General features: G+C 41.3%; 1 protein-coding gene across 3 annotated transcripts in view; it reads left to right on the plus strand.

Moving 5' to 3' along the window:
• PTCH1 (patched 1) overlaps window positions 1–16,750 on the plus strand; it is a 127,291-nt gene that overhangs the window by 100,264 nt on the left and 10,277 nt on the right. For all 3 annotated transcript variants that reach the window (XM_063913748.1, XM_063913747.1, XM_063913749.1), the window contains 8 exons: window positions 131–273; window positions 3,785–3,965; window positions 5,118–5,398; window positions 8,434–8,571; window positions 9,182–9,324; window positions 12,531–12,630; window positions 13,571–13,822; window positions 14,481–15,006. In XM_063913748.1, the coding sequence (XP_063769818.1) occupies window positions 131–273; window positions 3,785–3,965; window positions 5,118–5,398; window positions 8,434–8,571; window positions 9,182–9,324; window positions 12,531–12,630; window positions 13,571–13,822; window positions 14,481–15,005 (1,763 nt within the window). In that variant the 3' untranslated portion in view covers window position 15,006. The remainder of the gene's footprint in view (window positions 1–130; window positions 274–3,784; window positions 3,966–5,117; window positions 5,399–8,433; window positions 8,572–9,181; window positions 9,325–12,530; window positions 12,631–13,570; window positions 13,823–14,480; window positions 15,007–16,750) is intronic.

A 16,750-nucleotide genomic window follows, 5' to 3' on the forward strand; every position in this document is an offset into this window, starting at 1 on the left:
AGACTGAGATAGTTGGGTGAATCATTAATATATCTTATGTTTATTAAACTTTCAATGATAATACAAATTACATTTTTTTTTTTTTTTTTTTTTTTTGGGTTTGCTAAATTTGTCAATTCCCCCCCTTTAGGATTACAAGACACCTTTGACAGAGAATGGGAAGGTGGGAAAATTACCTTTAACAATTATAAAAATGGCTCTGATGATGCTGTTCTTGCCTACAAGTTATTAATACAGACTGGCAACTCGGATAAACCTATTGACTTCAGTCAGGTAAGACACAGTACCACAAACAATACCTATATTGTATTTCAGAAACTATATCTGTGAACTTTGATTAAAGTGTGATAAAATAACTAGATATTCATTGTGTATGTTGTTCATTATTATGCTGACTTTATTCATTAAGAAAGTATTTGTATATACCAGCAGCATGTATTGTGTAGCCATTGGTAAAGAACTATTTAAATCATATATTTTTTTCAGCATTGTAACATATACTAAGTCAGTGTGAAAAAAAATGTAATAACCTAGGGTACTAAATGTTCAGATTTTTTTTTATTTCAATTGATTCAGAGCAGCTTTGCCAACAAATATTATTATGAATGTAAATCACCTTAATGTGACATTGCAGTGTTGATCTGGAATGTATGGGGCATAGTTTGATTGCAGCCTTTTTGTTGCTGATTGTATGGTGCGCTGTAAACCATGTTGCGCTGCAGATACGGTCAAATGGAATACATACTATTTACCGGCGGCCGGGATCCTGGCTGTCATGATCCCAACAGCGGGATCCCAGACACCAGTATGTCGGCATTGGGGCAAGCGCTAGAAAGCCCCTTGTGGTGCTGCGCTCGTCACGATGTGGGCACTGTGGCTCGATGCAAAAGCCTGTGGCGCTAATATTCCAGCGGTGGCATTTCACTGCCTGTCAGGAATCTGGCATCGGCATTGTGACCGCCGGGATCTCGACAGGCGGTCTTGTGATTGCCTCCCGGTCAGATATAGGGCTAGATTCAATTAGCTGTGCTAATTATTGTGGATTTGTAGCCGTGGCCAGGGCTACTCAATTGCAGCCTACAGGCTGCGCTTAATAGAGTCATCAATACTGTAAGCGGGGTTTTCTGCCCTTATCGTGGGTGCTGCAAACACGTTAACCTATAGCTTGGGCACTTGTCATGGAGTCTGTGGGTTAACGCATATTATTTGCAGATTGACCGTGTGAGAAAAAGGGCCTGTAATTGAATAGCTCTAGACGTAAAAGTCAGAGGTTATAAACCCTTTTCCTTGACTGAGTAATTGGACCCATAGAATTTGGGGGCAGAGTGGCACCCCTTGTATTGCAGCGCTGTTTGTCTATGCAGTGTTGCTCCCCCCTTTGTTTGCTTTACTCCAAACTCTGAATCCGCCCCTATATGAGATATGTACAGCCCCCTATATGAGATATGTACATTTTCTGCCGCAGACCTCTCTGATTTTTGATGAATAATGTTTTTGAAAGAGGACCGCAACAGGCCCATAATTATTTCTGCTAGAATAATTACATACATGTCCAATATGGAATTTCATGCAAAGGATTGAGTTGAAATCTCTCCTAGGAGTGGTCCTTCGGTAAAGATGTACTTTGCCAGACACATCTTGAAGACACGCTGTTATTCCATCTCCAGACGATTAATTAACTCCAGATACTTCAATTCATTGGGGGCAAGAATAAGAGAGTTGTGCTGCTGTCACTGTTTCTCATTTCATTCAAAAGACCTTAGCGTGGATTTTTGGCTTTTTTTTTTTTTTTTTTTTAAATGCTGTAGACTTGCTTTAAACATAATGGTTGAATGATTGTGCCTGTCCTTTATGACCACACTGACGGTGGTGGTGGTGGTGGTGGTGGTGGGGGTAGTGTTTGCAATGGACGTCAGTAGTGAAAGGGTTAAAAGAAAGCAGACCGAATGTCTAATTAAGTAGTAACGGTCAATTTGGTAAATAACCTTGTCATGTTAGGAAATTCATAGATTCATTTATATACAGATGAATATATGTTTACCTTCATTTACTGGGTGGCATTTCCTTCAGCGTTAACAACACAGGTTAACTGCACCCAGACGTGCAGGAGAGATGTTAGCCAGGTCTTTTTTTTCTTAATTTGCATTTCTTTGTTTTTGGAAAAAGTTTCTGTAGCCTGGCTATCCCTCCCTGAGCCACCATCACCCCCACAGCTGTAGACATTTGTTGAACACGCTGGTCCATCAGGAGGGGCTAGGATTTAAGAATGGAACAGGGTTGCTAGTGTAATTACCAGAGGAAGAGGGAAAGAAAAGAGAAATGTTTTTGTTAGATGGGGAGTCATATTTCTTTGGAATGCAGTTACTGTTTATCCATTGCCATTCGGTTCACTTCAAGTGTAATTAAAAAGCAGAGATGTTTATCATTTTTGTTTAAGAAAACAAATCAACATCATATGGCTCTACCCCTTACTTTTAGAAGTAATCACTTAAAGTGGGCATTCAGAAATAAAGCATATCTGTCAATGATGTGTGTGTGTGTGTGTGTGTGTGTGTGTGTGTGTGTGTGTGTGTGTGTGTGTGTGTGTGTGTGTGTGTAAATCCATATAAAAGCATATACAATTAAGTAACCTAAAGCAAGGAGCCTGCTTTCCAGTTCTCTCTGAGCGAGAGATGTTCTTATTAAGTTCAAGAACATTAAGCACTTAAGCACTGATGATGGCTGCCTTTTTTAAAAGCCGGTGTGTTTCTTATTTCTAATTAATTATATCCTTTCTATAGCATATAACATAGTGTTGTACCCAAGAAACGTTCAAGCACATTTTAGGTTGAACACAAGTAATTGTGATCGCAGTACGTGCATGGAACTAAACGCTTTCAGAGTTGTATGCAACTGAGCGTCCACACCGCCCTTTATCTGTATGCTTAGTTTGGTAGCTGTCATCATTAACTGTGCACCCTTGCACCAGCCATATACTTACAGTGTAAAAGATGCGTCTGGAAACTGACCTAATTATACGTGCCCCCAGTTGCCCTGACATGCCCACCACCCACCCTCCCTAATATCCAGTAACACCCTTTTACTCCCTTTAGCGCTGCAAGTGGAGATGTGACTATAGTGGTCATTCCGAGTTGATCGCTAGCTGCTTTCATTCGCTGCGCAGCGATCAGGCAAAAAATCGGCACTTCTGAGCATGCGGGTCGTACTATTACAACGAACGATGTAGTTTCATACAAGGTCTAGCGAAGCTTTTCAGTCGCACTGCTGGCCGCAGAGTGATTGACAGGAAGAGGGCGTTTCTGGGTGTCAACTGACCGTTTTCAGGAAGTGTTCAGAAAAACGCAGGCGTGGCTGGGCGAACGCAGGGCGTGTTTGTGACGTCAAAACAGGAACTGAATAGTCTGAAGTGATCGCAAGCGCTGAGTAGGTCTGAAGCTACTCTGAAACTGCACAAAATTATTTTGTAGTCGCTCTGCGATCCTTTCGTTAGCACTTCTGCTAAGCTAAAATACACTCCCAGTGGGAGGCGGCAAATCGGTTGCACGGCTGCTAAAAACTGCTAGCAAGCGATCAACTCGGAATGACCACCTATGTTTGGTTAAACACAGCATCGCCCATAGCGTGGGGAAAACACGCATGGCCACATAACCAGCTTGTATGTAACTCTACATCATTTCCATACTATTACTAACCACTATCCTGGAGTTCTGCAGTTTTGTGCTATTTGTCTGTATTTACTCCAGTTCACTTATGTAGCGACTTTCCACTTCTGTCTGTTCTGCAGTTAACTAAACAGCGTTTGGTGGATGCAGATGGGATCATTCATCCAAGTGCCTTCTACATCTACTTAACGGCCTGGGTGAGTAATGACCCTGTAGCCTACGCTGCTTCCCAGGCCAATATCCGCCCTCACCCTCCAGAGTGGGTCCACGACAAAGCAGACTACATGCCTGAAACCAGTACAAGTAAGTAGGACTTTGCCTCTAGCCTTAAACTGTTTATGTACAGCTTCCTCCATCCTGGCTCTGGTCTAGGATGACATTGTGCAGAGCTGCCGCACTTTTAGAGACTGGTCTATTTTAATTTGACAGCCATTTTACGGTTACATTTTCTGTTAAAGGAAAACATCATGCCTTTTTCCACTTTGCCAAAAATAAATAACATGCATACTAAGTGTTGAACGATTAGTCTTTTTAATCATAATATTATTTTTAAAAGGTTCAGAGGTTTAAAATGTTTATACATTTCATCTCAATCACACCTGAAAAAAAAGTATTCCTGTAGCCCATCCTACTATATGCTATAGGTTTGTAGTTTGTTGGCTGAAGTATTTATGTCTTGTATGGGCCGGGTGGAAAAGCTGGAGAAGAATTTTGGATACATAAAACCATACTGATATTATTCTTGCCTTTTTTCTTTTACATTTCTAAAATAGTTTAGCATGCATAAATAAGAATTATGGTGGTCCTTCTTGTTTGTAAGTACAGTATTGGATGATGTTTACTATGGCTGTCTGTATTATTACCTAGTTACTTGTAGGTGGTTCTTATGCATTGCTACACCTGTGGTTTGCTCTTTTGGTTTGGCTAAGGGACATTGAAGGAGTTTTTTGGTGTTCCAGCCTTAGAAATGCAATTGGCTAAAAAGTGAACAAAAAAAGGAATTTTACTGTATCCGAACCCTAGAGCCGTGTGGCAGCCAGCCAAGTCTTGTCTTAATGAAAATTTATAGTTGAGATTATAATAGGGCAAATCATGTTTAGCAAGTCAGCTGAATGACCCTGCAGGGTCTGGAACACACAGCGACAGCAACTGAACGCTAGCAATATGACTGACTGTAATTTATATATCGTACTTTTCCCCCCTTATTGTGGTAGATCTAGGGTTACCATTACATGATAAAAGAAGCATGGAAAATCAACGTTCCCAGACTATTAAATGATCATATGTTCTAAATTTCCTAAAACAAAGACCTTTTCATCTTCTTAGATATTTCTCTGGCTCAGGCACTGTCAACAGCTTTACATAGTCCTTCTGTGTTTGTGTTTTCACCAGCAGTACAAAAGTTTAATGATATATGTTTAGCATTATTGATCTTCATGTTTATTTTTCCATCAGTTCATGCAGCTGAACCAATAGAATATGCCCAGTTTCCTTTCTACCTCAATGGCCTACAAGAGACTTCAGATTTTGTGGAAGCTATAGAGAAAGTGAGAGACATTTGCAACAATTATACCAGCCTGGGAGTGTCAAATTATCCAAATGGCTACCCGTTCCTCTTCTGGGAGCAATACATTGGGCTCCGCCACTGGCTGCTCTTGTCCATCAGCGTGCTTCTGGCTTGCACATTCCTGGTGTGTGCCCTTTTTCTGCTGAACCCCTGGACTGCTGGAATCATTGTAAGTTAATAAGGTTCTTTGTTGCAGTCAAATTCCTTTCGGCATAGCTCTTGCTACAGCCAGCAAGGTTTGTTTATGTCTGGATCTCTGGTGGAATAAAGTATGTTACATCATTCATGATATGTTTATTCGACTTGGACGGGTAAAAGAAGGGAGGGCTCACAGCTACAGAGTAACCTTAATCCGAATATTCCCTTAAATACTAGAATTTTTTTAATTTATATAATTTTAACATTTACTTCATCAAAATACTTACATTTCTTAATAGATATCACCTATGGTGCACAAAGATGGTGTTTATACACAATTAGGTTAGTGTCCTATTGATATATGTTGCCAGTATGACAATAATATGGTTGATTGGGAAGTTAAACTCATTTTCGTCATGATGCCAGACATCATGAGGACTTGTTACATTTTTAACAAGTTCATCTTCTTAATGTAATATTTTGAAAAATGCAATTGTTTTTAAATATAATCCTCTTTTTTACCATTTTTAAATGTTTGATCTGGATATAAGTTGTAAAATTATTCATAACCTATTTTAGAAAGAGGATGTAATTTACAGAGCACACCCAATGCACCGGTAAATACCTTGCTTTTGCAGCAGTGCACTATATGTTGCACACTTACCCCTGATCATTGGAAAGTCCTCTGAAACAGTGGGGGTAATTCCAAGTTGATCGCAGCAGGAATTTTGTTAGCAGTTGGGCAAAACCATGTGCACTGCAGGGGAGGCAGATGTAACATGTGCAGAGAGAGTTAGATTTGGGTGGGTTATTTTGTTTCTGTGCAGGGTAAATACTGGCTGCTTTATTTTTACATTGCAATTTAGATTGCAGATTGAACACAACACACCCAAATCTAACTCTCTCTGCACATGTTATATCTGCCTCCCCTGCAGTGCACATGGTTTTGCCCAACTGCTAACGAAATTCCTGCTGCGATCAACTTGGAATTACCCCCATTGTGTGATGAAGCAGAAATCCTTACACGGAGCACTGTGCACACTTCCATATGTCACATCTATCATGATGTACCGCCCCATCAGTAAAATAAACTTTCCTCTCTTTTCATCTGAAATGCTGCATCATTTAGTGGCATTTAGAAATTCAATTTATCACGTTAGAGAGAGAGAGGGATGTCGGCATACAACGATGTACACATGTAACAAATTAAGTGCACCTAGAAATGCACATTTCTGACAAATGTAAAATGGAGGTGCAAAACCGGTCCCATCAAAAGTGTAGGTCTAGAGAGAAAAACGCCAGCTCTGAACTGGTGCAGAACTGGGGACCTGCTGTGAAAATAGTCATGTAAGGCACAGAAAATATCCTCTCCACACCTTTAACACTGTTACCCCATTCTGCAACAGAATGTCTTGTTTCTGCACAGCTACACACAGGAGGGTGCTGACGTCACTAAATTGCCCCATACATCTGGCTGCCGTTTCCCCGATTCGCCAGTCGGAAATGCAGATTGATGGCTATTGATGATCGGCAATCCATCCTAGAAATTCTGTGTTAAAACTCCCTGATTTGACGATCTCTGCCATTTCAGGGTATCAGGATTTTTCAGCATGTTGAATATTCCCAATTCCCTGGCCGGTGGATTGGAGAATTGCCAAACTTTGCAGATGTATGGGGGCCCAAAGAACTTCTCCCGTCTGCTTGTGGAAACTACTACTTTTTCCATAAATAACTATCTTGCTCAATAAACCTATGCATTTTAGTGGAAATGTAGTATTTGTACAGATCCAAAGCCACTGCCTGGTGGAGTAGGATCTTGTGCTTCGTAAATGACTGAGGGCCTAATTTACTAAGCCTTGGATGGAGATAAAGTCGCTGGAGAGAAAGTACCAGCCAATCAGCCCCTAACTTCCATGCCAAAGGCTGTGTTTGAAAAATGACAGTTAGGAGCCGATTGGCTGGTACTTTATCTCCAGTGACTTGATCTCCATCCAAGGCTTAGTAAATAGACCCTTGAGTCTTGAAAGACTAAAGGGGGGTATACATGGGAGAGATGTGTGCTGAGCGAACCGCTCAGCACACATCTCTCCCGCCGCTCAGGACAGCGCAATGTGTGCTGAGCGTGCAGTGGGAGGACGGGGGCCGCTCATTTCACCCAGCAGGTGAAATGAGCGACCTGCTAGATTGGCCTGCATGCAGGCTCAATCTAGCAGTGGCGATAGCGATGTGCGGGGCTGCGCATCGCTATCGCTGGGGGCTACACACGAGTGATCTGTGCTTAAAATCTAAGCAATCTAGTCTGATTGCTTAGATTTTAAGCATGGATCTCTCAGTGAGTACCCCCCTTAAGGGGTTTATTTACTAAGCCTTGGAGAGAGATAAAGTACCAGCCAATCAGCTCCTAACTGCCATGTTACAGGCTGTGTTTGAAAAATGACAGGAGCTGATTGGTTTGTAGTTTGTCTCTCTCCACTTTATCACTTTTCCAAATAGACCCAATAATTACTGTAATTCATTTTCTGCATTTGATCCATCTTTGTACCCTTTCTGCAGCAAATAGCAACAAATCCTACTAAATAAATGTATTTTAATGTAAGGTACATGATGTAGTGTAACATTGTAAAACCAAAACGGAACACTTTTCAACTCTCCCTTTGCTCCCCTGATGATTTCAACAGTGTAACTTGCTTCACTGCTCGCTTTGTCCGTAGTACTCCATCCAGGCTCCTTTAAAAGCTATGAGGCCTCCCTGTAATATGACACCGATTAGTTTTCTTTTTCTTTAGCAACCCTAAACTAAGCCTTTAACATGAAAATGTCCTGGAAAATGTCTATCTCAATATTCCCATTCCATTGTTTTCACTTTTTACCCCAAAGTTTTGCATATGCTATGCAAGATGTGAGGGCGAACAAGGTCATACGTTGTATTTACAGTCCCTCTTGTGGATGAATGCAGAACTGTTAGAAAAAAACGATTGACTCATGATGTAAAATTGCTAGACCCTACAAGCAGTAGTAAATGGTATTGTTGGTGCATCATTTTTCATACTTTGTTGTTTCTGGCAGGTTGTGGTACTGGCCCTTATGACAGTGGAGCTGTTTGGAATGATGGGACTCATTGGGATTAAGCTGAGTGCTGTGCCTGTGGTCATCCTGATAGCCTCTGTGGGCATTGGCGTTGAATTTACTGTACATGTGGCTTTGGTACGTGCACAGAATATCTCTGCTCATTTTTGTCTAATTGTATTTATTTATTTCTATTTGTCATGTATTTCTATTTATTACCAAGTAAATATTAGTATTGGGGTATTCTGTATAAATCTACCGTGCAGGTAGTTCTAATGGGATGCAGTTGATACGCCGGTGGTCAGGATCCCAGCGGTCAGGATACCGACGCTGAAATTCCGACAGCCGACATTGCTGCCAGCCGGAATGCAGGCTAACAGGGGCTATTCTCACTCGTGGGTGTCCACAACACCCATCAAGTGGAAATAGAACCTGTGGCGAGTGCAGCGAGCTACCGAGCACGCAAGAGGCTCCGTTTCGCTAGTTTCCCCCCTGCCGGCCGGGATCCCAGGGTCGGTATGCTGACCTCCGGGATCCCCTGAGCGCCGGCATATCAGCCCCCAACCCTTTCTAATATGCAAATTATCTTTCCTACAAACTGAACCTTGAAACTGTTTTATCGGTAGTGTGTTTTGATTCTATTTATCCACTTTCCGTGGTTAGCAGGTTTCCGTTCCTCTATGCTGATTTGGCATATCCGTCATTATTCCGTGTTTGAGGCTAATACAATCCTTTTGTTAATCTACAGGCATTTCTCACAGCTATTGGTGACAAAAACCGAAGGGCAGTCCTGGCGTTGGAACATATGTTTGCCCCTGTATTGGATGGAGCTGTGTCTACACTTCTGGGGGTCCTCATGCTAGCTGGATCAGAGTTTGACTTTATTGTCAGGTAATGCATAGTTTTGTAGAACCACCTGTTTCAAATAAAACAAAAATAGAGGTTAAACATAATGATTCTTAATGTCCTTAATGATTAGTCCTTAATGATTTTTATTGCCGTTAAGGAAGTGTTACTATTCTTAATTATCTTGCTTGTTTTTATTTCTGAATTGATATTCCGTTTTCAGGTTGGCTTAACATAATAGACATAACCCCACAGAACAATGCTGTAATGGTTGAGCAGCAGATTGATTATTCACATTTGCAAGAGGGCATTAACAACTTAGGGTTTCTGTAAGGAAGGAAAAGGAAGGCTGTTTCCTTGTGGATTTAATTAAGAATGGAAGTTTGTCAGCTCTGAGGAGGGTTTCTTTGAAGGGAATTTGATAAGTGCAGTGAAATAGATCCCTCTCTATTACAAACAACCTGCGGAGCACGGTAAAATGACTAATCTTGGATATAACACTGCTTCATTGTGGTGGACTGCTGTGGCAAAAAAAAAAAAAAAAGAAGAGAAATAAGCTTAGAAATAAGACCAAAGCTTGGGTGGATGGGCATCTGAAATTCTTTCTGTTTCAAGCAGACTCGTATATAAAACATAGTCATAGTTTTGTTACCTATGACAACCATGTCCTCCTGTATAGCATTGTGTTGAAGCATCAGTCTATTTCATGGCTGAACCTTGATGGGGGGAAAATAGTGCAATTTATAATGGTGTGACAAGTGTATTTCTGTTTTAAATCTCTGGTGGTATTTGACATACTTAAATTAAGTATGATAACTGAATAATCTCCCGTTCCATTTAGATATGGGGCATGCTTTCTATAGGGGAGAAGTATCAAACATTGGAGAGAGAATATATGGAAAGAGATAAAGTACGAACCAATCGGTATAGAAGGGGAGATGTATTATAGCGGCACGGATCGTGCCACTATAGCACTTCCTGCTTCACCTCATTACCGGGGCAAGGCAGGAAGCCACGTCGACAAGATGTATTAACGTCTTGTCTTCCGGAGTGGGGGAATGAGAACTCCCCCTTCCGGTGATCCCTGCTAGAGCACACAGCGTGCAGTGCACTCCCGTGGCTGTCCCCACTGGGCATGCGCAAGATCTCACATGCAACCTGGAGCCCACTGTTCCTGGCAGTGGTGTATGGTCAACGACACCTGCAGCTGTCGAAATGGATAGCTGCAGGTGCAGGCATACATTGACTGATGCTGTAATACATGGGGGAAAAGAGGTGTCACTGCACATAACATAACGTGCGCTGATACCACTTCTCCCCCATATTGGAGGATCATACATCTACCCCTAAGTGTCATAAGTGTCATTTTTCAAACACAGCCTGTAAACTGATTTTGCCGCATTTCTCATATGCCCTAAGTTTCAGAATGCGATACATTCCGGAGCTTGGACCTGGTAGGCACCACCTAATAGAAGCGTGTAGCCTTCTTTTTGCAAGTTCACTGAGAGGGATCCAATGCATGCGCAGAATAACTCCCGGGTCATAAACCCGGAAATCCTTGTAGTTTTCTCCAAGCATATGCCTTTACTAAACGTCGCTATCCTTGCGATGAGTGGCGGGATGCATTGCATGCATTATCTGACACATCCCACCCTAAATGAGGTAACTTGCAGTTTTCTTGCTGCCTATAGAGGGCGACACTGGACATAGTCTTCTTACCAGGTGGCGGAGAGACATCAGGACACTCACTTCTCAACATGCAACTGAAATCTGTCTTTTTTTCTGGGATGAATGTAAACTGACCAAGTGTCATCTCTTGGTCCAAGAGATTATCAGAGTTCCAAAACTTCTGCAAAGACAGAAATTAGTTCAACAATGTGCTCGGCTAAAATGGAGTAAATTAGCTGATCCTGTATATGCAAAATAGTCAGAATGGACTGTATTGTTTATTCCATTGCTAGATGGATGACATGAAAATGTTTCTGGGGCCTATTGTTGATACAAATCCCAGTTTATAGTCTAGCTTGGTTTACATATGAAGAGGACATTGGCTCATTGATTGTGCTAATGGAGTTAAGATTTTCCAAGATGTTTACAGAACCAGGTTATTTGTGTGTTGTGATTTTATTGCAAAACACAGAGTGGAAAACATGAGCTGTAGCTGAGCCAAGATTTGGTTAACTCCTTTTGTTAATGTTAGGGGTGCATCTGATCTGAAAGATAAAAAAATGACTAATGCAGGCCACATGATTGTTTAGATTTTCATTAAATGAATCTACATTTTATCAGCTTTCATGCATCTCATTTTATTGCAAGAGAAGGAAAATCCATGCCTCAATGACTCTCTTTTTGTGTTTTTGGAACAGTCCACTAGGGCATTTCTGAATAATCCCTGAGCATAAGCCTTAGTGGTGGGAAACATCATCCATTTGTGCATTTCCCTCCTCTTCCCCATTACTTTGGCCTTTATGTTTGAATTGGCTGACTCAAAACAAGAGTATTCAGAGATGCTAAATTGATCAACAAAAGATTAGCCTGCAATGCAGCTCAGCCATTGTGGAGCTTCTTACTCTGTACAATGCTCAGGCATACCATAGAATGGAAAGCATTTTCTTTTACAAAAAAGCTTATTCCTCTGCTGAAACGTTTTTCATTTAAACTATGTGGTAAAGATGAAGCTCGCTGAATTCCAGGAGGAATATAGTCATTAAAGCATACAAAAAGGAAAAAAAAATTACCTGGTGAACTAGAGGTTTAATTGGATATTGCTATAGTCCGTTTTACAAACTCTTCACAGTGGATTAGCACTGGGAGAAGTAACTTTTTCCCTAATTTTTATGAGAGTTCTCCCCTTTCCTCTATTTGTTACTATTTTCTGGGTCCTGGCTAATGGGGAGAGCAGAGGATTCTGGTATTTTTTTTTTGTGTGTGTGCTCCTTCTACTCACTTCACATTCCTTAATTTGGAGTCTTGTGTTACACTTTCATGAATAGAACCACACTATCAAGCCCCTGTTTTCTTAACAATATACAATTTTCTTTCCTCCTAACACTGAATCGTGGAATGTAGATTTCAAGGTAAACTAAAACTACATGTTACTATTACTTGTTTTGTGTTGCTGTTTGCGCTTTTTTGTGTATTGGATCTTTATAGATACATTATAGATGCATGCTTATACAATTCCATTATATTGTTACTTAGTTTGGTGAAATAACTAGTGTGACCCTTAACTTGCTGTTCTTTCCTTCCAGGTATTTCTTTGCAGTGCTGGCAATATTAACACTCCTTGGGGTGCTAAATGGATTGGTGCTTCTTCCAGTTCTCCTATCTTTCTTTGGACCTTACCCTGAGGTGGGCACAAAACGCCTTGTTTTTGTATTATAAAATGTGCACAAGGTTATTTTCATTGTGTTGTTTTTTTATACACATTGAGGCTTATTCAGAGTGGCACTGAAGTAATTCACTCAAATAAATACATATCTTTGTCAGTATCAATGATTGGCCGCATCTATACATCTGCCCTGTCCCTATCTTGCAAATAAAATCAGAGGAATCTCTACATGCACTTAAATGGTATCCCGATGGTAGGTCAACATATGGACCAGGTTGACACATTAAAACGGTCGACACCTGAAAAGGTCGACATTACTTTTTTTTTACTTTTGCATACTTCACCATCCACATGGATTACGATTGGGAATCGGCCTGTGCTGAGCGCAACAAGGCAGCTTGCTCGTAGCATGGCAAGAGAAACACGCCATGCAAGGAGACTCTTTGCACTGATCATGTTATGCAAAAGAAGACACCAAATACATTCAAAAATCTCATGTCAACCTTTTCATTTGTTGATCTGTCCCGTGTCGACCATTTCAATGTGTAGACCTTATTCCCATGTTCATGTCGACCAGTAGTGGTCAAAGCATTGATCCATAACTCCTGTGAATAGCCCACAATTCCATCTACACGCACATGACACTGTATCAGAACTTACCCTACATATGACTGTCCACTTGCCACCTATTTACACCCATTCAGGAGTAAGTGGAAATGCGGCTGAGATGCATATGACTGTAGTTGCCCTATGTTGCATAAGCTCTTGAGCGCATGTGTTCATAAAATTTGCAAGAGCTGTATGGAAAACAGACTTATATGCAACTCTGAATCAGCCGTCTTGTGTTAAAAATAAGGACTTTGGTTTTATTTCTTAAAATTAAGATAATCTATCAAATGCTTTTATCAGGTTGCAAATAATATACGTTTCTATCAGATAACAAAAGCATTGTATTCTTAGGTGTCACCAAGTAATGGTGGAGACCGGTTGCCAACACCATCATTAGCTCCCCCACCAAATGTTGTGAGATTTCCAGTGTTTACTCAACAAACTCATACTGGATCGGATTCGTCAGATTCTGAATCAAGTTCACAGACGACTGTATCTGGATTCAGCGAGGAATTCCACCAGTATGAAGCCCAACGTTCTGGAATGGCACCACATCAAGTCATTGTTGAGGCTACAAGAAATCCAGTCTTCCCAAAATGTTCTGTAAGTTGTTATACTTTATTTATAAATGATAACTTAGATAGAAATAAATAGTAAACAGTCACATGAAAAAAGGTCCCTTATGAGTTTACATGCTAATAATATAATCCAACTCAATGTGGCAGATGTAATCAGCCGCTAGCTATTCAGTTGAGTGCCACTACCCTGCTCTGTAAGCCCATGAGGGTACACTTATCACAAACTTTTCCTCACAGAGTTTAGGAGCTGCAAGGAAAAATCAGCATTAAATGCACCCTCAGTGGCTTATTGCATGGAGGAACCCATACTTTCTGGGAACTTAACATGAATGTATGGGTTAAAGCGCATTAGCTGCATAATTATGGCGTACACCCAGAGTCTTAGTCACGTGCTATACACTGTGGCTAGTTGAATTTGCCTCAGTGTGTCGGATTCCTACTATAATTGGCAATACAAAAGAGGGTGGAGTCGGGAGCCTGAACAAAAAACATGAAACCCTTGTTTTGCTTTTCAAGAAAATAAGAGGTCTGTGGTATACATAGACAATTAGTGTGAAGTGGGGAAATTTAGAAAAAACATTTTTTATTATCTACTTTTCCTTTATTGTTTAGTTTCTAAGTGAGTGTTATATTAGATTGGGTTCCCTAATAGTCTTTCTATTTTTTTTTTTTATAATCTTCAGGTTGTCATGCCAGATGCCAGGCATAATCAGTCATGTCAGAGGACACCCGATGAAGATCTCAGACCTCAACAACAGTGGTGCCCTAACAGGAATCAGAGGTGGGAATCAAAGGAAGGGTTACGGCCACCTCCGTACCGACCACGCAAGGATGCTTTTGAATCCTCTACTGAGAAGCCTGCAGATTCTAGTAACAGAGACCGGTTAGGGCACAGACCCCACCTACAGAACAATAGGAAAGCTGCATTTCCTCCTGTAGGTGCTTCAGTACCTACATATTGCCAGCCTGTTACTACTGTGACTGCTTCAGCTTCAGTTACTGTTGCTGTTCACCCTTCTTTGTGTAGCCACAATACTCGTGGTAGCTACCCATTCTACAGTGGGTATCACGAAGATGACAATGGACCTTTTGCGGACCCTCACGTGCCTTTTAATGTGCGCTATGAGAGAAGGGACTCTAAAGTAGAAGTGATAGAGCTGCAAGATGTTGAACGTGAAGAAAGGACACAAGGAAAAGTCTCAAAATGAGGTAAGTTGTGGTGCTTGTAATTAACTATGTAACACTCGTGGCAAGGGTGCATTTGAAGCAGAAATGTGGTAAAGAGTGCTGCCATTCAGTTTACTGTCACAAGAGTTTCAAAGTGCTACGATGGGGAAGTTGCACACGATCGTAGCAGGCCACTGGTAGTAGTGTAAGGGATTATAGCTTCATAAGATAAATTATAGTTCATGGTAGGTGTTTACATAACTTTCACACACGCATTAAAGAAATGATTCTTTAATCACTAACCACAGATATGGCTACTGGTATAGCTACCTGTAATGGAATAAGGGGGTCATTCCGAGTTGTTCGCTCGGTAAATTTCTTCGCATCGCAGCAATTTTCCGCTTAGTGCGCATGCGCAATGTTCGCACTGCGACTGCGCCAAGTAAATTTGCTATGCAGTTAGGAATTTTACTCACGGTTTTTTCTTCGTTCTGGTGATCGGAGTGTGATTGACAGGAAGTGGGTGTTTCTGGGCGGAAACTGGCCGTTTTATGGGTGTGTGTGAAAAAACGCTACAGTTTCTGGGAAAAACGCGGGAGTGGCTGGAGAAACGGAGGAGTGTCTGGGCGAACGCTGGGTGTGTTTGTGACGTCAAACCAGGAACGACAAGCACTGAACTGATCGCAGATGCCGAGTAAGTCTCGAGTTACTCAGAAACTGCACAGAGATGTCTTATCGCAATATTGCGAATCTTTCGTTCGCAATTTTGATAAGCTAAGATTCACTCCCAGTAGGCGGCGGCTTAGCGTGTGCAAAGCTGCTAAAAGCAGCTTGCGAGCGAACAACTCGGAATGACCACCTAAGAACGTAGCCTCTTTCAGTGTATGTGAGCAGATACGAGGTGTAGCAGTTAAATAGTGAAACTGTACTTCTAAACAATAAACTGTACTGTGTGAGGTAAAAGGGAGTGGAGGAACATTGACCTTGGACTATCCCAAAACAGTTTTGCAAGTTTCACCCCTCTTGTACAGATATTTTGCTGCCACACAGCGTTTAAGGAAGTTGTGTTTTTCCTGTGTGTCGCAAAAATGCTTAGCTCAAAAGTAGAGCAACCGAAACACCCACCAAATCCTTCCGTATGCTAACCGAGGGTTACTGGGCACATCGTATGTCACATGCACGTGTATTTGAGTGGCACAAAAGATTTAGTGACAGTCGTGAGTTGAAGATTATGAACGTCCCGGAAGGCCTTGCACATTGAAAACAAAGATGTGGGAAAAATGTAGAAAATTGTTTGAATTGACCGTTAATTTACCTGTGATGAAATATGAATCTTCCAGTACGATCCTGAGCCAAAACGCCAGTCCATGCACTAGAAAACACCATCATCACCATCGCCAATTGTTTTCTTTGATATCAAGGGTAGTATTTTGGCAGACTGTGTACCAGAAGGCGCTACAGTGAATCATATTACTACAAAAATTTTCTAGAAACTTTGCTGGAAAGAATCAGAAGAAAGAGGCCAGAGTCGTGGAAAAATGGTTTCATCCTCCGCCAGGACAACTCAGCAGCCCACACTGCTCTCTGTGTGAAGCAGTTTTTGGCTGAGAAACAGATTGCAGTGCTAGAACAACTTCCATACTCACCAGACCTAGCACCGTGTTACTATTTATTTTCCTTAAAGTAAAATCTGTATTCAAGGGAACCTGTTTTGCATCAGTTACTGAGGTAAAGAAGAAAACGATGGAGTGGTTGAGACAGCTCACAGACTAGCTACAGCACAGCT

The sequence above is a fragment of the Pseudophryne corroboree genome, chromosome 1 (assembly GCF_028390025.1).
Source record: "Pseudophryne corroboree isolate aPseCor3 chromosome 1, aPseCor3.hap2, whole genome shotgun sequence".
Classification (NCBI taxonomy): domain Eukaryota; kingdom Metazoa; phylum Chordata; class Amphibia; order Anura; family Myobatrachidae; genus Pseudophryne; species Pseudophryne corroboree.